The sequence below is a fragment of the Mesoplodon densirostris genome, chromosome 14 (assembly GCF_025265405.1).
Source record: "Mesoplodon densirostris isolate mMesDen1 chromosome 14, mMesDen1 primary haplotype, whole genome shotgun sequence".
Classification (NCBI taxonomy): Eukaryota; Metazoa; Chordata; class Mammalia; order Artiodactyla; family Ziphiidae; genus Mesoplodon; species Mesoplodon densirostris.
This window is the reverse complement of record NC_082674.1, coordinates 40274162-40297004: the sequence shown is the minus strand read 5'-3', so window position 1 is coordinate 40297004 and position 22843 is coordinate 40274162. Positions and strand designations below refer to the sequence as shown.

The following is a 22843-nucleotide window of genomic DNA, read 5'->3' as shown; positions in this document are numbered from 1 at the left end:
CCAATTGAGAGACAATTAGGGCAATGGCAGTAGGGATGGAGAAGAGGGAAAAGATTCCAGAAATATTTGGTTTTAAAAGTTGTCAAAAATTACATGATTCAGCCTTTAAAAGGAATGAAATTCCCATATATGCTACATGTATGACCCTTGAAAATGTGCTAAGCAAAATAAGCCAGTCACAAAAGTACAAATATTGTATGATACCACTCATGTGGTACCTAGTAGTAGTCAAATTCATAGAAACAGAAAGTAGAAGTTACCAGGAGCTGAATGGAGGGGTAATGGGGAGTTATTGTTTAATGGGTACAGAATTTCAGTTTGGGATGATTAGAAAGTTCTAGAGATGGTGCACAATAATGTGAACATGCTTAATGCCACTGAACTGTACACCTAAAAATGGTTAAAATGGTAAATTTTATGTTATACCGAGGACCCTTGAACAACATGGGTTTTCGAAATGCGCAGGTCCACTTATACGTGGATTGTTTTCAATAAATACATACTACAAGGTCTGTGACTGGTTGAATCCGTGGATGCGGAATCACGGATACAGAGGGTTAACTATAAAGTTAGATACAGATTTTTGATGGCACAGAGCTCAGTGTCCCTAACCCTTGCACTGCTCAAGGGTCCACTGTATATACTTTACAAAATTTTTTTTTTTACAATTTTAAAAATAATTTTTAAAGGACTTCCCTGGCAGTCCAGTGGTTAAGACTCTGCACTCCCAGTGTAGGGGGCACAGGTTCGATCCCTGGTTAGGGAACTGGGATCCCACATGCCACATGGCATGGCCTAAAATAAATAAATAAAAATAATTCTAAAAACCACATGATGTAAGGAGGATGAGGGGGAGAGGGGGCCAAAAAGTCATTATAGTCCTTAGCTTGGGAGACCAGGTGGGCAGTGGTACTATGCAGTATTTCTGATGAGGAAACAACAACTTATTGTAACATTCAGGGAGAGCTGTCTAGAAAGGAAACAGACATGAGAATGAAGCTCAAGGGAATAACTGGGCTGAAAATGCAGTCATCAACAAGCAGGTCATAGTTAAAAACCATGATAATACATGAGATTGCCCAGGGAAAACATGAAGTGAAGAGAAATGGGCTGAGAATAGAACCTTAGGAAACAGCAAGGGCAGATAAAGAGGAGCTCGCTCACAAAGGAGGTAAGAGGAAGCAGTCAGAAAGGTAAATAATTAAAAGAGAAGGTAGCAGAAATGATAATATTTGGGAGAGAGGGCAATGAAGATGGTGGGGAGAGCCAGCAAGAAATCAAAAGGAGCTGGAGAAGATACACCACCATACCCATTTCTCTCTTTCTACTCCTACTTTTTGGAGTTCCAATGAAGACCTGAGTTTCTAATTTTCTATAGCATTATAAGATTAGCAAACAAAATTCCTACACTGAGGAAAAACTTAACATAGTAATATGCACTTTAAAATAGGAACACATCAAAACTTGTCAGGAATATATTTTATGAAACAGTAATAATGCTAAACCTACATAAAAACTTAGGATCTCTGGCAGTCTACACAGGAAAAGTGAATAAGTAGGGCTAATTGTAACTTGCTTTAAGCAATAAGAATTTCTGAAAAGCTATTTATAAAGAGCTATTTATAAAATTTTCTGAAAATTAAATCAGCATAAACTTTACCAGATTACTATTTTAAGATAACCTACAGTAAGTTTTCAAAAATATTATAGGGGCTTCCCTGGTGGCGCAGTGGTTGAGAGTCCACCTGCCAATGCAGGGGACACGGGTTCGTGCCCCGGTCTGGGAAGATCCCACGTGCCGCGGAGCGGCTGGGCCCGTGAGCCATGGCCGCTGAGCCTGTGCGTCCGGAGCCTGTGCTCCGCAACGGGAGAGGCCACAACAGTGAGAGGCCCGCGTACCACACAAAAAAAAAAATATTATAAATTAAATTCTTTTGAATGTTTGGATGTTTGTGTTTTAAATATAGATTTTAAAACCAAGCAAAAGGGCTTCCCTGGTGGCACAGTGGTTGAGAGTCCACCTGCTGATGCAGGGGACATGGGTTTGTGCCCCGGTCCGGGAAGATCCCACATGCTGTGGAGCGGCTAGGCCCATGAGCCATGGCCGCTGAGCCTGCACGACCGGAGCCTGTGCTCCACAATGGGAGAGGCCACAACAGTGAGAGGCCCACATACCGCAAAAAAAAAAAAAAAAACAAGCAAGAAGTTATATGAAAAGTTATCCAATATATCACATCCCCATAAAGCATAATAGCACTAATCTAAAGCTTATTATGGTGACAGAAGCTATTAAAAACTCTATATACATCTCTGATAATTCTAAAAATTATGAGCTTGGTTTTATGCCCAGTTTACAGACTAATGACTGAATTTCAGAGAGCAACATTACCTAGCTTGCTTGTAAGTGGTAAATCTAGAATTGGAAACTACTGTGGCTTTAAAGCTTAAACTCTTAACCACTACCCCCTAAACAATCCTTAATCTCCCTTAACTAATCTAATTCCCCATATCAGAACAAAGTACAATGTGACATCTAATAAGTAACAGTAGAATAAGTCCTTGAATCATCACACCAGAAATCTTCAAAGTTCATATAGAGTCCAGGAGAAAAATGCCTCTAAAAGTTATATTACAAGTGATAAAAACAAATGCTTATTTTACAGTTATTTTCCCTCAAAACCAAATGTTTCATAATTATGAGTTTATCCTCCATTTCTTAATTTTATACATTATGTGAAAAATATAATGAAAAAACACTCAAAAAACATTTTAATCTTAATACATTATACCAAACTAAACCAAAAACGGACTTGCTAAAATATTTTGAACAGGCTTCATCAAACATATGAAATATTCTAAAACAAGTCAAATTGTTTCTGATAGACATATTATTTGTTCATTATCCTTCACTGTACCCTATACCTTCCCCTTCTATCTAGAAAAATGTTAAGGTGACACTTAACTACTACATTGCTACAGATCTGTACAGTGGTTCTAAAGGACCACTAAACCATTAGCTAGAGATACAAACCTTTATTTGTCATATGTCACTAAATTGTATAAATGGAGTTAGCTGTAAGACATAATTTTACATTTGTAAAAAGATAATGCAAGATTTTTAAATTTTACCATGTGAAATTCTCCATGAATCTTTCTGCCATCACTATGAATTCCTTGGAAATTAATAATGTAAACCTATTTTTAATATGGAAGGCTAATTAGGAGCTATTTTTTAGTGGTTTGAATTCCAAAAGAAATTAAGTTAACTAGTATTTTAGCAAACTTTAATATGGGAGTTTAGGAAAATTAGGTAGAGCAAGAAAAAAAATACTTTGAACCTCTTTTGTATATTAAGTATGACAATGAATTACCTCAAAACACTCATTTAATTACTAGGAGGCATTTCTGAATCTTAAATTTTATCTGCAGACAAAAAACAATTCTCACTATGTAAGGGAGAGGTAAATGGATTACCTTAAAACAAATGCATTTACTATAAAGAAATATTCTAATTCATTAATCAAAACTAAAAGTTTAGAAATGCTGAGCATGAATACTTTTAAAAACTGATAGTTATACTAAAAATAATAAAGAAACAATCTTCTAAAGGAAAAAACAAAACATGCTTTTGAGTAACCTTACAGTTTAAAAAAAAAACACTCAGGACATCTAATCACTAGCTACTGTTTATCTCCTAATTCCATTAAAATTGAACATAGAACTACCTTCTCTGAGACAGGTAGGTTGCTGGGCTCCTCTGTATTTCTTGGCTGCTTTACAGAATCACATCCACACATCCTATTTTTAAGAACATGAAGCTGAACATCAGGCATGTGCTGGTGCTGAGCCCCCTGAGGGCCTGTGGACAGGGGCCCACCATGCAGATTTTGAGTCACGCTAGCTGAAACATTGAGCACTGGCTCCACATTAGAATCCATTTGAGAGACCTGTGGAGGAAATACAACACCTGAAAGGCTGATATACTGAGAGTTTTCTGGCTGACTCAATAAAGCTTCAGACATGATTTTATGCTCATTTCCAGGATGTATTAGAGTATCACCAGTAGCATATTCTAAATGTTCCCTATCCACTGTCCCAGAACGAAGAACCACAGGTTGTTGGAGCACATTTTCCATTCTCTGTGATTTTTTAGTAGTTGCTTGAAGACAGCATGGGTTTAATTGTGGAATACTGGTCTGTATTATTGAAGGCTGCCCAAGCTGCTGAAATACTTGCTGAAATGGATGCTGAAGAATACTTGCTCTTCCAGAAGTCTGTGTCACCATAATTGGTACATTAACTTTATAAAGGTGACCTTAAAAAGAAGAAAACTGTAAGTATAACAGAATCCTAATTTCCTTTAAATTTCCTAAAAAAAAATCTCATGCACAGGAGGCTGGGAGGAAATACATCAATATGTTAACAGTGGTTACCTCTAGGAGTTTTTCTTTTATTTTTCAGATTTTTTGTGTTTCCTATAATAAATATGCATTACTCTTATTTTTAAAAATTAAATATATCTTGCTTTAACTCTAGCCTTTTCCCACTATTGCTTATATGGCACATTTTGAGACACATATAGGCCACCAATATTTATTCCATGAACCTCTCCCATTGTTTAATAAATTACAGTGTTAACAACCCAAATTGGGATTTTAAGAAACCTAATCATGGAGAATGTATTTCATATAGTTAAGATGTAAGATACCATATAACAACTATAAGACAAGGATATCCAAAAAGGGTTTAATAAGTTCAAAAGTTATCAAATTTCCCTCCCTCTTTCCTTTAAAATAATACTAACAAGAAGAAAGAAGAAATTTATTTTTTGAGCATTGAGTCAGGTGCTTGCTTAAACTCTGTAACAACCCAAAAAATAGGTATGATTCTCTTTCAAATCAAGAAACAGTTCTTCGAAAAGCAGAGGTTAATCTCCAAATTTTTCAAATATTCTTATACAATCTCCAATAAGAAAAGAGGCAAAGGTTGATAAATCTAATCTTTAGTTTTTCTTGATTAAAGCTAGCTGGGACACATGTGTGTCAAAATTCAGGTAACTGACTTGAATTAGAGAAAACCTATATAAAGCATCTTACACAATGTTGGGATGAGAATTGGAAGTGAAATATAGGACAAGCTTAGTACCTGCCTTAGTAGACAGCCTTAGTGTATTTCGTGGTAGATTGCTTCCATAACAATAAAAACTACCATTTATTACTACTTTTAAATAAGTTTTATTAAAGGTTCCTATAACTTCAATAACTTGTGGTATACAGTTTATTTAAAATCATGAAAGTTAATACCCAGAAGTTAGTACCAAAGCTAAAAACAAAATATTTTTAAACTATACTCTTACCAGATGCCGTCTGTAACGTCACACCTGCTGGTACATAAACAGGATAACCAGGAAAAGTAAAGTTTACACTGGAGTTTGAGGTGCCCTAGATATGAAAATTTCATATTAGAAAGTTAGAAAAAGGCTTTACTTGAACCTTTTTTTCCTGATCTTACGGAGGATAAAAAAGATCTGATTAAGGTGAACAGGACAATAGTAGCACTTAACATTGGGGCTGAGTTCTCTGAATAAAACAACTTTTTAATATTTGATTTAGATCATCTCATTAAAAATAAAAGGAATTCTGTTCTATGGCTATTAGCAATGAAGTCAGTAAGGCTTCATAAATAACATGAACATTGACTCATAAAACTTGCCCACAACACAGCTTTGCGTAGGCCACTGATACCCAGATATCAAATATAAGAACCACAGTTGTTTATAGGAGTCCTCTAGTCTGTAAGTTGATGACTAATGTTATTTTAAAGCAGATAACACAACAGTGTGTAATTTTTATTTTGGAATAATTAAACCTTAGGGTTTTACATTTTTAATACTAAATGAAAAAACAAAAAAAGTTTTTGCCTACTAGACCTGCAAAAATTTAAAAGATTGATTAATAATAGCCAATGTTGGTAAGGATATGATAAAAATCAGTTCTCTCAGACCACTGCTTATGAGTGTATATGGTACAATCCTTTCAGAGCCCAATTTTGTAACATATACCGAAATTGAAAACATGCATAATCTTTGACCCAGAAATTCTACTTCTAGGAATTTATCCTGATTACCTGATTATCACACAAATACAAAGACATATATACAAGTGTAATCACTGGAATGCTATATTAGAAAAACACTAGCAAGAATTTAAATGTCCATAAACAAAAGACTGGTTAATTAAACTTGATACATCCACTAAGGCTAATCAATATTTAACTAGCATTGAAAACAGTCCATCTATATTACTAAGTTTAAAAAAAATTACAGAAACAGTACAGAGAATGATTCTGCTTTTACCCTGAAAATTAATGTAACTTTCTTTAATGAAAGAAGTCTAAATGGATATACATCATACAGTTAAAACAGTTTATCTTTGGGTTATAATCCTACAGGGCTCTATCACTTTTTACTTTATAAATTTGTTTGGTTTTACTCTTTAGGAGTATATTATTTCTTTAATGAGGAGAAAAGGTATTTCCAAGAATTTCAAAGGCAGAGATATTCCTTCACTGGTTTCATATCAAAACCAGCACCATTCTTCCCAAAAATCCTGATAAGGGCTATGCTTTTTGTTTGTTCTTAATGAAGAAATAGAAATAAATGGCCTACTAAAATCCTGTACCCTAGAAAGGAAGCTCATGGGCTGAAAGAAAGTGAAAAACTTTATATAATAAAGTTATATAATCATGTTTTATCTTCAAAGAAAGGTAACAGAGAAAAAGTTCTATTTTGCCCCACCTGAAAACTACTCAGTTTTCTATATATAAGTTTTAATTTTATCTTCTTCCCCCAAATCCTGGGGGGAGGGAATCTAACCTCTATTATACAATGGTAAAAAAATAACCAAAATATTCCACTTAAATAAAAGGAAGAATTATGATGTGCCTCAACCCTAGGGGGAAAAAAATCAGAAAAACATTCATATCAAAATCATCTATTTAGGATCCACCAAGTATGTGACATTGTACAGTGTATTAAAACTCCATACAATGTAAGTTAAGAAATTTCCTAACCTTGTAGGTACAGTCTTGGCAGATGCTAACAACTGCTCTGGAAGATAGGAAAAGTTGGTAAGAAAATATTAATTCTGGAACTCCTGAATTTTTGCAACACCTATGTTATAGAAGCTATTTCTATCTCCTCATCCCTTACCACATCTTTTCTCATTCAACTGGAGGATTACAAATTACATCTCTGCCCAGCCTTCTGGCACCATTCACTAAAACTGGGGCATCTCTGTTAAAATATATCTTAGATATTGGTTCAAGATGGCGGAGTAGAAGGACATGCTCTCAGTCCCTCTTGCAAGAACACCAGAAACACAACTAACTGCTGAACAATCATCGACAGGAAGACACTGGAACTCACCAAAAAAGATACCCCACATCCAAAGACAAAGGAGAGCCACAATGAGATGGTAGGAGGGGCTCAATCACAATAAAATCAAATCCCATAACTGCTGGCTGGGTGACTCACAAACTGGAGAACACTTAGACCACAGAAGTCCACCCACTGGAGTGAAGGTTCTGAGCCCCATGTCAGGCTTCCCAACCTGGGGGTCTGGCAAAGGGAGGAGGAATTCCTAGAGAATCACGCTTTGAAGTCTAGTGGGAATTGATTGCAGGACTTCGACAGGACTGGGGGAAACAGAGACCCCACTCTTGGAGGGCACACACAAAGTAGTGAGCGTGTTGGGAGCCAGGGGAAGGAGCAGTCACCCCATAGGAGACTGAACCAGACCTAGCTGTTAGTGTTGGAGGGTCTCCTGCACAGACAGGTGGTGGCTGTGGCTCACCATGGGGACAAGGACACTGGCAGCAGAAGTTTTGGGAAGTATTCCTTGGCGTGGACCCTCCCAGAGTCCGCCATTAGCCCCATCAAAGAGCCCGGGAAGTCTCCAGTGTTGGGTTGCCTCAGGCCAAACAACCAAGAGGGAGGGAACACAGCCCCACCCATCAGGAGACAAGCGGACTAAAGTTTTACTGAGCTCTGCACACCAGAGCAACACCAAGCTCTACCCACCACCAGTCCCTCCCATCAGGAAGCTTGCACAAGCCTCTTAGATAGCCTCATCCACCAGAGGGCAGACAACTGAAGCAAGAAGAACTGTAATCCTACAGCCTATAGAACAAAAACCATATTCACAGAAAGACATACAAGATAAAAAGGCAGAGGGCTAGGTACCAGATGAAGGAACAAGATAAAACCCCAGAAAAACAACTAAAGGAAGTGGAGACAGGCAACCCTCCAGAAAAAGAATTCAGAATAATGATAGTGAAGATGATCCAGGACCTCGGAAAAAGAATGGAGGCAAAGATCGAAAAGATGCAAGAAATCTAACAAAGATCTAGAAGAACTAAAGAATAAACAAACAAACAGAGATGAAAAACAAAATAACTGAAATGAAAGCTACACTAGAAGGAATCAATAGCAGAAAAACTGAGGCAGAAGAACGGATAAGTGACCTGGAAGACAGAATGGTGGAATTCACTGCTGTGGAAGAGAATAAAGAGGAAAGAATGAAAAGAAATGAAGACAGCCTAAGAGACCTCTGGGACAACATTAAACACAACAACATTCGCATTACAGGGGTCCCAGAAGGAGAAGAGAGAGAGAAAGGACCAGAGAAAATATTTGAAGAAATTATAGTCGAAAACTTCCCTATCATGGGAAAGGAAATAGCCACCCAGGTCCAGTAAATGCAGAGAGTCCCATACAGGATAAATGCAAGGAGAAACACGCCAAGACACACAGTAATCAAATTGGCAAAAATTAAAGACAAATAAAAATTATTGAAAGCAGCAAGGGAAAAACAACAAATAACATACAAGTGAACTCCCATAAGGTTAACAGCTGATTTCTCAGCAGAAACTCTACAAGCCAGAAGGGAGTGGCATGATATACTTAAAGTGATGAAAGGGAAAACCTACAACCAAGATTACTCTCCCTGGCAAGAGTCTCATTCAGATTTGATGGAGAAATCAAAAGCTTTACAGACAAGAAAAAGCTAGGAGAATTCAGCACCACCAAACCAGCTCTAAAACAAATGCTAAAGGAAATTTTCTAAGTGGGAAACACAAGAGAAATAAAAGACCTACAAAAACAAACCCAAAACAATTAAGAAAATGGTCATAGGAACATACATATCGATAATTAAACGTGAATGGATTAAATACTCCACCCAAAAGACACAGGCTTGCTGAATGGATATAAAACCGAGACCCATATATATGCTGTCTACAAGAGACCCACTTCAGACCTAGGGACACATACAGACTGAAAGTGAGGGGATGGAAAAATATTCCACACAAATGGAAATAAAAAGAAAGCTGGAGTGGCTACACTCACAGCAGATAAAATAGACTTTAAAATAATGAATGTTACAAGAGACAAGGAAGGACACTACATAATGATCAAGGGATCAATCCAAAAAGAAGATATAACAATTGTAAATATATATACACCCAACATAGGAGCACCTCAATACATAAGGCAACGGCTAACAGCTATAAAAGAGGAAATCGACAGTAACACAATAATAGTGGGGGACTTTAACATTTCAGTTACACCAATGGACAGATCATCCAAACACAAAATTAATAAGGAAACACAAGCTTTAAATGACACAATAGACCAGATAGATTTAATTGATATTTATAGTACATTCCATCCAAAAACAGCAGATTACACTTTCCTCTCAAGTGCGGAAGGAACATTCTCCAGGATAGATCACATCTTGGGCCACAAATCAAGCCTCAGTAAATTTAAGAAAATTGAAATCATATCATGTATCTTTTCTGACCACAATGCTATGAGATTAGAAATCAATTACAAGGAAAACAAACATAAAAACACAAACACATGGAGGCTACACAATACATTACTAAATAACCGAGAGATCACTGAAGAAATCAAAGAGGAAATCAAAAAATAACTAGAGACAAATGATAATGAAAACATGACGATCTAAAACCTATGGGATGCAGCAAAAGCAGTTCTAAGAGGGAAGTTTATGCTATACAAGCCTACCTCAAGAAAAAGAAAAATCTCAAATAAACAATCTAAACTTACAGCTAAAGGAACTAGAGAAAGCAGAACAAACAAAACCCAAAGTTAGCAGAAGGAAAGAAATCATCAAGAGCAGAACAGAAATAAATAAAATAGAAACAAAGAAAACAAGAGCAAAGATCAATAAAACTAAAAGTTGGTTCATTGAGAAGATAAACAAAAATGATAAACCATTAGCCAGACTCATCAAGAAAAAGAGGAAGAGGTCTCAAATCACTAAAATTAGAAATGAACAAGGAGAAGTTACAACAGAAACCACAGAAATACAAAGCATCCTAAGAGACTACTACAAGCAACTCTATGCCAATAAAATGGACAACCTGGAAGAAATGAACAAATTCTTACAAAGGTATAACCTTCCAAGACTGAACCAAGAAGAAATAGAAAATATGAACAGACCAATCACAAGTAATGAAGTTGAAACTGTGAGTAAAAATCTTCCAAAAAACAAAAGTCCAGAACCAGATGGTTTCACAGGTGAATTCTATCAAACATTTAGAGGAGAGCTAACATCCATCCTTCTCAAACTCTTCCAAAAAATTGCAGAGGAAGGAACACTCCCAAACTCATTCTATGAAGCTACCATCACCCTGATACCAAAACCAGACAAAGATACTACAATAAAAGAAAACTACAGACCAATATCATTGATGAATATAGATGCAAAAATCCTCAACAAAATACTAGCCAACAGAATCCAACAACACTTTAAAAGGATCATACACCATGATCAAGTGGAATTTATACCAGGGAAGCAAGGATACTTCAATATACGCAAATCAATCAATGCGATACACCATATTAACAAATTAAAGAATAAAAACCATATGATCATCTCAATAGATGCAGAAAAAGCTTTTGACAAAATTCAACACCCATTTATGATAAAAACCATCCAGAAAGTAGGAACAGAGGGAACCTACCTGAACATAATAAAGGCCATATATGACAAACCCACTGCCAACATTGTTCTCAATGGTGAAAAAGTGAAACCATTTCCTCTAAGATCAGGAACAAGACAAGGCTATCCACTCTCACCACTATTATTCAACATAGTTTTGGAAGTTTTAGCCACAGCAATCAGGGAAGAAAAAGAAATAAAAGGAATCCAAATCAGAAAAGAAGAAGTAAAGCTGTCACTGTTTGCAGACGACATGATAGTAAACATAAAGAATCCTAAGGATGCTACCAGAAAACGACCAGAGATAATCAATGAATTTGGTAAAGTAGCAGGATACAAAATTAATGCACAGAAATCTCTTGCATTCCTATACACTAATGATGAAAAATCTGAAAGAGAAATAAGGAAACACTCCCATTTACCACTGCAACAAAAAGAATAAAATACCTAGGAATAAACCTACCTAAGGAGACAAAAGATCTGTATGCAGAATACTATAAGACAGTTATGAAAGAAATTAAAGATGAAACAAACAGATGGAGAGATATACCATGTTCTTGGATTGGAAGAATCAACATTGTGAAAATGACTATACTACCCAAAGCAATCTACAGATCAATGAAATCCCTATCAAATTACCAATGGCATTTTTTACAGAACTAGAACAAAAAAATCTTAAAATTTGTATGGAGACACGAAAGACCCCGAATAGCCAAAGCAGTCTTGAGGGAAAAAAACGGAGCTGGAGAAATCAGACTCCCTGACTTCAGACTGTACTACAAAGCTACAGTAATGAAGACAATATGGTACTGGCCCAAAAACAGAAATACAGATCAAGGGAACAGGACAGAAAGCTCAGAGATAAACCCACGCACCTATGGTCAACTAATCTATGACAAAGGAGGCAAGGATATACAATGGAGAAAAAACAGTCTCTTCAATAAGTGGTGCTGGGAAAACTGGACAGCTACATGTAAAAGAATGAAATTAGAACACTCCCTAACACCATACACAAACATAAATTCAAAATGGATTCGAGACCTAAATGTAAGACCAGACACTATAAAACTCTTAGAGTAGAACATAGGAAGAACACTCTTTGACAAAAATCAAAGCAACATCTTTTTTGATCCACCTCCTAGAGTAAAGGAAATAAAAACAAAAATAAACAAATGGGACCTAATGAAACTTAAAAGGTTTTTCAAAGCAAACTACAAACAAGACAAAAAGACAACACTCAGAATGGGAAAAAATATTTGCAAATGAATCAATGGACAAAGGATTAATCTCCAAAATATATAAACAGCCCATGCAGCTCAATATTAAAAAAACAAACAACCCAATCAAAAAATGGGCAGATGGGCCTCCCTGGTGGCGCAGTGGTTGAGAGTCCGCCTGCCGATGCAGGGGATACGGGTTCGTGCCCTGGTCTGGGAGGATCCCATATGCCGCGGAGCGGCTGGGCCCGTGAGCCATGGCCGCTGGGCCTGCGCATCCGGAGCCTGTGCTCCGCAACGGGAGAGGCCACAACAGTGAGAGGCCCGCATACCGCAAAAAGAAAAAAAAAAAAAAAAAAAAAAAAATGGGCAGAAGACCTAAACAGACATTTCTCCAAAGAGGACATACAGATGGCCACAAAGCACATGAAAAGCTGCTTAACATCACTAATTATTAGAGAAATGCAAATCAAAACTACACCTCACACCAGTTAGAATAGGCATCATCAGAAAACCTACAAACGGGCTTCCCTGGTGGTGCAGTGGTTGAGAGTCTGCCTGCCAATGCAGGGGACGTGGGTTCGTGCCCCGGTCCGGGAGGATCCCGCGTGCCACGGAGCGGCTGGGTCCATGAGCCATGGCCACTGAGCCTGTGCGTCCGAAGCCTGTGCTCCACAATGGGGGAGGCCACAGCAGTGAGAGGCCCACATACCACAAAAAATTAAATAAATAAAAAGAAAACCTACAAACAACAAATGCTGGAGAGGGTGAGGAGAAAAGGGAACCCTCTTGCTCCATTGGCGGGAATGTAAATTGATACAGCCACTATGGAGAACAGTATGGAGGTTCCTTAAAAAATAAAAATAGTATCACCATATGACCCAACAATCCCACTACTGGGCATATGCCCAGAGAAAACCATAATTCAAAAAGACACATGCACCCCAATATTCATTGCAGTACTATTTACAATAGCCAGGTCATGGAAGCAACCTAAATGTCCATCGACAGACGAGTGGATAAAGAAGATGTGGTACATATATACAATGGAATATTACTCAGCCATAAAAAGGAACGACATTGGGTCATTTATAGAGACGTTGATGAATCTAGAGACTGTGAGACAGTGTGAAGTAAGTCAGAAAGAGAAAAACAAATATCGTATATTAACGCATATATGTGTAACCTAGAAAAATGGTACAGATGAACTGGTTTTCAGGGCAGAAATTGACACACAGATGTAGAGAACAAACGTATGAACACCAAGGGGGAAAGCAGTGGGGGGTGGGGGGTGTGTGATGAATTGGGAGATTGGGATTGACATGTATACACTGATGTGCATAAAATGGATGACTAATAAGAACGTGCTGTATAAAAAAATAAATTAAATTAAATTTTAAAAAAAGAATAGATTTTAAAATGCACATAGTATCACAAAGTTGGTAGGAACAGAAATGACGTAACACAATTAATGCCATACCATACTGAAAATGCTATTTAATACTATATACTCCGATTATATTTTGTCCTTATTCAGTCTTTGCATTGTAGAATGAAAAACTGTTTTAAACTTGAAAAGAAAAATTAAATATATATATATATATATATATATATATATATATATATATATATATATATATATATCTTAAATAAGATACATACCAGTTCTGCTGTGGTAAAAGTGGGAAGAGTTTTACCAGCAGGAATAAGTAATGATGCTGTATAGAAAACAAAACAAACGTTATACATTTGTTAGAATTTACCAACTGAATAAAATTGCTAAGTATACCTTATTTTTTAAACATGTTTTCCATCACTAACATATTCAACCATGACGAATTCTAAACTTTCTGACTCCACATGAGGTAAAAGTATTTAATTACATCTTTCCCCAACAATTTTAGATAAAGTATAGGTTTGTTGTAAGTCTTTACGTAGAGGTTACAGATTATAATATAGATTTCCAAAAGGAAATCTCATTGTAATAAAGTATACTGTATTATAGAAATCCATAACAAAATACCTAAAAGGTTGTCTTTAGGAAGCCAGTGTAGCACTAAACCTCCATTACAACTTTTAATACAGGAGAAAAAGTAGTATTTGTTAAAGTGGCATGCTTCCAACCAACTATACTTTGAGCAAAAAAATGTAACACAACATAAACCATTCTAAATCATATAGGTTCAAAAGAAATTTCAATTCATTCATTTCATGAAAAGTTATTTATATTACTTTGACAAAGTAAGCAAGCACAGCTACACAGTTTTAGGAATAAATGAATAAGAACATGCCTCCTGAAGTCTTTGCAGGACTTCAGTAAACTGCAGAGAAAAACCTAAGAGAATAAATTCTTAGGAGAACACCAATTCAACCTGCATTAAACCTACAATTTCATTTATCTTTCCTTTATTATCACCAATTTTCTATGCTAACTATCCCTTCATTTATCATACATCTAAAAGATTGACCTGAGAGGAACCAAGATGGCAGAGTAGAAGGACGTGCTCTCACTCCCTCTTGCGAGAACACCAGAATCACAACTAGCTACTGGACAATCATCGACAAGAAGAGACTGGAACTCACCAAAAAAGATACCCCGCATCCACAGACTAAGGAGAAGCCACCATGAGACAGTAGGAGGGGCGCAATCACAATAAAATCAAATCCCATAACTGCTGGGCGGGTGACCCACAGACTGCAGAACGCTTATAGCACAGAAGTCCACCCACTGGAGCGAAGGTTCTGAGCCCCACATCAGGCTTCCAAACCTGGGGGTCTGGCAACGGGAGGTGGATTCCTAGAGAATCAGACTTTGAAGCCTAGTGGGAATTGATTGCAGGACTTGGACAGGACCGGGGGAAACAGAGACCCCACTCTAGCAGGGCACACACAAAGCAGTGTGTGCATTGGGAACCAGAGGAAGGAGCAGTGACCCCAGGGGAGACTGAACCAGACCTACCTGCTAATGTTGGAGGGTCTCCTGCAGAGGAGGGGGGTGGCTGTGGCTCACCATAGGGACGAGGACACTGGTAGCAGAAGTTCTGGGAAGTACTCCTTGGCGTGAGCCCTCCAAGAGTCTGTCATTAGCCCCACCAAAGAGCCCAGGTAGGCCCCAGTGTTGGGTTGCCTCAGGCCAAACAGCCAACAGGGAGGGAACCCAGCCCCACCCATCAGCAGTCAAACATATGAAAGTTTTACGGAGCTCTGCCCACCAGAGCAACAGTCAGCTCTACCCCACCACCAGTCCCTCCCATCAGGAAACTTACAAAAGCCTCTTAGACAGCCTCATCCATCAGAAGGCAGACAACTGAAGCAAGAAGAACTGTAATCCTACAGCCTATAGAACAAAAACCACATTCACAGAAAGATAGACAAGACAAAAAGGCAGAGGGCTATGTACCAGATGAAGGAACAAGATAAAACCCCAGAAAAACAACTAAAGGAAGTAGAGACAGGCAACCCTCCAGAAAAAGAACTCAGAATAATGATAGTGAAGATGATCCAGGACCTCAGAAAAAGAATGGAGGCAAAGATTCAGAAGATGCAAGAAATGTTTAACAAAGACCTAGAAGAATTAAAGAACAAACACACAGAGATGAACAATACATTAACTGAAATGAAAGCTACACTAGAAGGAATCAATAGCAGAATAACTGAGGCAGAAGAATGGGTAAGTGACCTGGAAGACAGAATGGTGGAATTCACTGCTGCAGAACAGAATAAAGAAAAAAGAATGAAAAGAAATGAAGACAGCCTAAGAGACCTCTGGGACAACATTAAACACAACAACATTCACATTACAGGGGTCCCAGAAGGAGAAGAGAGAGAGAAAGGACCAGAGAAAATATGTGAAGAGATTACAGTTGAAAACTTCCCTATCATGGGAAAGGAAATAGCCACCCAGGTCCAGTAAATGCAGAGAGTCCCATACAGGATAAATGCAAGGAGAAACACGCCAAGACACACAGTAATCAAATTGGCAAAAATTAAAGACAAATAAAAATTACTGAAAGCAGCAAGGGAAAAACAACAAAAAAACATACAAGTGAACTCCCATAAGGTTAACAGCTGATTTCTCAGCAGAAACTCTACAAGCCAGAAGGGAGTGGCATGATATACTTAAAGTGATGAAAGAGAAGAACCTACAGACAAGATTACTCTGCCTGGCAAGGATCTCATTCAGATTCAATGGAGAAATCAAAAGCTTTACAGACAAGCAAAAGCTAGGAGAATTCAGCACCACCAAACCAGCTCTACAACAAATGCTAAAGGAACTTCTCTAAGTGGGAAACACAAGAGAAGAAAAGGACCTACAAAAACAAACCCAAAACAATTAAGAAAATGGTCATAGGAACATACATATCAATAATTACCTTAAACGTGAATGGATTAAATGCTCCAACCAAAAGACATAGGCTTGCTGAATGGATACAAAAAGAGACCCATATATATGCTGTCTACAAGAGACCCACTTCAGACCTAGGGACACATACAGACTGAAAGTGAGGGGATGGAAAAAGATATTCCGTGCAAATGGAAATCAAAAGAAAGCTGGAGTAGCTATACTCATATCAGACAAAATAGACTTTAAAATAAAGACTATTACAAGAGACAAGGAAGGACACTACATAATGATCAAGGGATCAATCCAAAAAGAAGATATGACAATTATAAATATATATGCACCTGACATAGAAGCACCTCAACACATAAGGCCACTGCTAACAGTTATAAAAGAGAAAATCGACAGTAACACAATAATAGTGGGGGACTTTAACACCTCACTTACACCAATGGACAGATCATCCAAACACAAAATTAATAAGGAAACACAAGCTTTAAATGACACAATAGACCAGATAGATTTAATTGATATTTATAGTACATTCCATCCAAAAACAGCAGATTACACTTTCCTCTCAAGTGCAGACAGAACATTCTCCAGGATAGATCACATCTTGGGTCACAAATCAAGCCTCAGTAAATTTAAGAAAATTGAAATCATATCACATATCTTTTCTGACCACACTATTAGATTAGAAATCAATTACAGGGAAAGAAAACATAAAAACACAAACACATGGAGCTTAAACAATATGCTACTAAATAACCAAGAGATCACTGAAGAAATCAAAGAGGAAATAAAAAAATACCTAGAGACAAATGACAATGAAAACACGACAATCCAAAACCTATGGGATGCAGCAAAAGCAGTTCTAAGAGGGAAGTTTATAGAAATACAAGGGTACCTCAAGAAACAAGAAAAATCTCAAACAATCTAACGTTAAACCTAAGGGAACTAGAGAAAGCAGAACAAACAAAACCCAAAGTTAGCAGAAGGAAAGAAATCATCAATATCAGAGCAGAAATAAATAAAATAGAAACAAAGAAAACAAGAGCAAAGATCAATAAAACTAAAAGTTGGTTCATTGAGAAGATAAACAAAAATGATAAACCATTAGCCAGACTCATCAAGAAAAAGAGGAAGAGGTCTCAAATCACTAAAATTAGAAATGAACAAGGAGAAGTTACAACAGAAACCACAGAAATACAAAGCATCCTAAGAGACTACTACAAGCAACTCTATGCAAATAAAATGGACAACCTGGAAGAAATGAACAAATTCTTACAAAGGTATAACCTTCCAAGACTGAACCAGGAAGAAATAGAAAATATGAACAGACCAATCACAAGTAATGAAGTTGAAACTGTGAGTAAAAATCTTCCAAAAAACAAAAGTCCAGAACCAGATGGTTTCACAGGTGAATTCTATCAAACATTTAGAGAAGAGCTAACATCCATCCTTCTCAAACTCTTCCAAAAAATTGCAGAGGGAGGAACACTCCCAAACTCATTCTATGAAGCTACCATCACCCTGATACCAAAACCAGACAAAGATACTACAAAAAAAAGAAAACTACAGGCCAATATCACTGATGAATATAGATGCAAAAATCCTCAAAAAAATACTAGCCAACAGACTCCAACAACACATTAAAAGGATCATACACCATGATCAAGTAGGATTTATCCCAGGGAGGCAAGGATTCTTCAATATAGGCAAATCAATGAATGTGATACACCATATTAACAAATTGAAGAAGAAAAACCATATGATCATCTCAATAGATGAGGAAAACGCTTTTGACAAAATTCAACACCCATTTAAGATAAACAGTCTCCAGAAAGTGGACATAATAAAGGCCATAAAAGACAAATGCACAGCAAACCTCATTCCCAATGGTGAAAAACTGAAAGCATTTCCTCTAAGATCAGGAACAAGAGAAGGATGTCCACTCTCACCACTATTATTCAACATAGTTTTGGAAGTCCTAGCCACGGCAATCAGAGAAGAAAAAGAAATAAAAGGAATACAAATTGGAAAAGAAGAAGTTAAACTGTCACTGTTTGCAGATGACATGATACTATACATAGAGAATCCTAAAAATGCCACCAGAAAACTAGTAGAGATAATCAATGAAGTTGGTAAAGTAGCAGGATACAAAATTAATGCACAGAAATCTCTTGCATTCCTATACACTAATGATGAAAAATCTGAAAGAGAAATTAAGGGAACACTCCCATTTACCACTGCAACAAAAAGAATAAAATACCTACCAATAAATCTACCTAGGGAAACAAACGACCTGTATGCAGAAAACTATAAGACACTGATGAAAGAAAGTAAAGATGATACCAACAGATGGAGAGATATACCATGTTCTTGGATTGGAAGAGTCAATATTGTGAAAATGACTATACTACCCAAAGCAATCTACAGATTCAATGCAATCTCTATCAAATTACCAATGGCATTTTTTCCATAATTAAAACAAATAATCTTAAATTTTGTATGGAGACACAAAAGACCCCGAATAGCAAAAGCAGTCTTGAGGGAAAAAAACGGAGCTGGAGGAATCAGACTCCCTGACTTCAGACTACACTACAAAGCTACAGTAATCCAGACAATATGGTACTGGCATAAAAACACAAAGATCAATGGAACAAGATAGAAAGCTCAGAGATAAACCCATGCACCTATGGTCAACTAATCTATGACAAAGGAGGCAAGGATATACAATGGAGAACAGACAGTCTCTTCAGTAAGTGGTGCTGGGAAAACTGGACAGCTACATGTAAAAGAATGAAATTAGAACACTCCCTAACACCATACACAAAAATAAACTAAAAATGGATTCGAGATCTATATGTAAGACCGGACACTATAAATCTCTTAGAGGAAAACTTAGGAAGAACACTCTTTGACATAAATCTCAGCAAGATATTTTTTGATCCACCTCCTAGAGCAATGGAAATAAAAACAAAAATAAACAAATGGGACCTAATGAAACTTCAAAGCTTTTGCACAGCAAAGGAAACCATAAACAAGATGAAAAGACAACCCTCAGAATGGGAGAAAATATTTGCAAACTAATCCACAGACAAAGGATTAATCCACAAAATATATAAACAGCTCATGCAGCTCAATATTAAAGAAACAAACAACCCAATCCAAAAATGGGCAGAAGACCTAAATCGACATTTCTCCAAAGAAGACACACAGATGGCCAAGAAGAACATGAAAAGCTGCTCAACATCACTAATGATTAGAGAAATGCAAATCAAAACTACAATGAGGTATCACCTCACACCAGTTAGAATGGGCATCATCAGAAAACCTACAAACAACAAATGCTGGAGAGGGTATGGAGAAAAGGGAACACTCTTGCACTGTTGGTGGGAATGTAAACTGATACAGCCACTATGGAGAACAGTATGGAGGTTCCTTAAAAAACTAAAAATAGAATTACCATATGATCCCGCAATTCCACTACTGGGCATATACCCAGAGAAAACTATAATTCAAAAAGACACATGCACCCCAATGTTCACTGCAGCACTATTTACAATTGCCAGGTTATGGAAGCAACCTAAATGCCCACTGACAAGACGCATGGATAAAGAAGTTGTGGTACATATAACAGTGGAATATTACTCAGCCATAAAAAGGAACAAAATTGGGTCATTTGTTGAGACGTGGATGGATCTAGAGACTGTCATACAGACTGAAGTAAGCCAGAAAGAGAAAAACAAATATCATATATGAACGCATGTACATGGAACCTAGAAAAATGGTACAGATGAACCGGTATGCAGGGCAGAAGTTGAGACACTGAGATAGAGAACAAACATATGGACACCAAGGGGGGAAAGCCGCAGGTGGGTGGGGATGGTGATGTGCTGAATTGGGCAATTGGGACTGACATGTATACACTGATGTTTATAAAATTGATGACTAATAAGAACCTGCTGTATAAGAAAATAAATAAAATAAAATTCAGACATTCAAAAAAATAAAAGGTTGGCCAAATGGTTGTAAATGTAATCATTTAAAAATAAGTCTTAATACTACTCAGCCATAAAAAGAACAAAATAATGTCATTTGCAGCAACATGGATGAACCTAGAGATTGTCATACTGAGTGAAGTAAGTCAGACAGAGAAAGACAAACATCATATGATATCACTTATATGTGGAATCCAAGAAAAATGGTACAAATGAACTTATTTATAAAACAGAAAGAGAGTCACAGATGTACAAAATAAACTTATGGTTACCAGGTGGGGAAAGGGGGAGGGATAAATTGGGAGATTGGGATTGATATATACACACTACTATATATAAAATAGGTAACTAATAGGGACCTACTGCATAGCACAGGGAACTCTTCTCAATACCCTGTAATGACCTATATGGGAAAAGATTCTAAAAAAGAGTGGATAGATGTATATGTATAACTGATTCACTTTGCTGTACAGCTAAAACTAACACAGTATTTTAAATCAACTATACTCCAATAAAAATTTTTTAAAAAATAAGTCTAAAGAACAAAGAGTTACTAGAAGGATCTCAGTTGACCAATGTAACCTTAAACCTTACCTCAAGGTTCATTTTATCTACTTGAACCTGACTGTTAGAAGACCATTTTGCCTTTTCTTAATAAAAACAAAAACATTTTAGCATGTTTATGCAGCACGTATATACCGAATGTAATGTTTTTTAATGGTATTTTTTCACATACTGTATTAAGGAAAACTGTCCTAAAGATCCATTTCTGACACTAGAATGGCTCCATCATATACAACAAACAGCTCAGAAGAGCAAAATTTTTTTAACTACTGATTCTTCTCACATTAAGACAACAGAAGTGAAGCTACAAAGATTGATGGTTAATGAAGTACAAAATTATTTTTATCCTCTGTCATCTATAGCTTTGCTTCTTAACCAGCATTCTTTCTGGAAAGGCTAAATTAGAACTGGAGTGGCAGGAACACAATGGTATTAGTCTTAATTAGCTGAAGTGAGAAAAGCTTAGGCTGGTACAGCATAAGCCATAGCCTGAGAGGAAACAAAAATCTGTTAACATACTGTCTGAAGCAATTAAATGAATTTCTTGAGGAAAAATAGCAACAATTCTCCCCTGTTAAATACTCTGCAATAAATCCCAAAGGATAATTCTCTCTACTCATACAAATCAAACAGAGCTAAAAGAGAGTTTTAAGAGTTTCTTTAGAGCCATCAAAAAATTGAACTAACAAAATTTTAGAGTAAAGATTCATGTAGCTTCTACTTAATTTTGATACTAAATTCACAAGTTATATTCATCATTCATATACATTCACTAATTATGTACACCATTATATGTGCCTGAAACATACTTTTTAAAATACTCAAGATAGTGTCAATAACCAATTAAGTTTTAATTGAATACATGTTTTTACTTAAAGTGTCAGAATTTTGGTCTTCATGTATATATTCTAGAAATAGTAAATTTCACAAACAATAAGCTTTAGAATAAAGGAAAAATTTAATCTGACAAATATAATTTAAGGAGTTTTGCAAAAAAATAATATAGCACAACAACATTCACATTTATAACTGTACTTTTCCCTACACACCAAAAAGTCTTTGACACATTAAGGCAGTTAATCATTTAACAATATTTGGTCCCACTTTGAACCATACCAAATTTTAATATCCAAGTCACATTATTCAAGAGGTGCAAAAACTGGTAAATTTCTTTTTTGTGACTACTCTTTAGTATATGGCTGTCTCCTGATGACCAAACTGAATATTCTAACTCAAATCACCTCAAGAAACAACAACATTGCTGAAATTTTTAACAGATCCAAATTCAAAAACAACAGGACATACAGTTTGTACCTGAAGTTTAGGAGTTTTAATGCTCAAAGATGAAAGCTAACAAACCTCTCAATGTTCCTGGTTCTGCCCTGTCTTCCTCCCACAATGATTGATGGTTTCATCAAAAAGACTATGTGACATGAAAACCAAATAGCAGAAGATGATTTGAATTGCCCTAGAAATAAGGCAATTATAGACACAGTGACTACATGTCCCAGTGTGCTCAGGACAGTCCTAGTTTACTCCTGTTATTCTGAGGTTATTATTATTACTATTTATTTATTTATGACTGCATTGGGTCTTCGTTGTTGCGCGCAGGCTTCCTCTACTTGCGGCAAGTGGGGGCTACTCTTTGTTGCAGTGTGCGGGCTTCTCACTGCAGTGGCTTCTCTTGCT

At 36.7% G+C, this 22843-nt stretch overlaps 1 protein-coding gene across 2 annotated transcripts in view; it reads right to left on the bottom strand.

The window, feature by feature from the left end:
• The window catches only part of GTF2A1L (general transcription factor IIA subunit 1 like), a 63927-nt gene that overhangs the window by 20312 nt on the left and 20772 nt on the right, over window positions 1-22843 (bottom strand). For both annotated transcript variants that reach the window (XM_060117385.1, XM_060117386.1), the window contains 3 exons: window positions 13907-13962; window positions 5357-5441; window positions 3726-4315 (listed from right to left, as the gene is read on the bottom strand). In XM_060117385.1, coding sequence (XP_059973368.1) covers window positions 3726-4315; window positions 5357-5441; window positions 13907-13962 — 731 coding nt within the window. The remainder of the gene's footprint in view (window positions 1-3725; window positions 4316-5356; window positions 5442-13906; window positions 13963-22843) is intronic.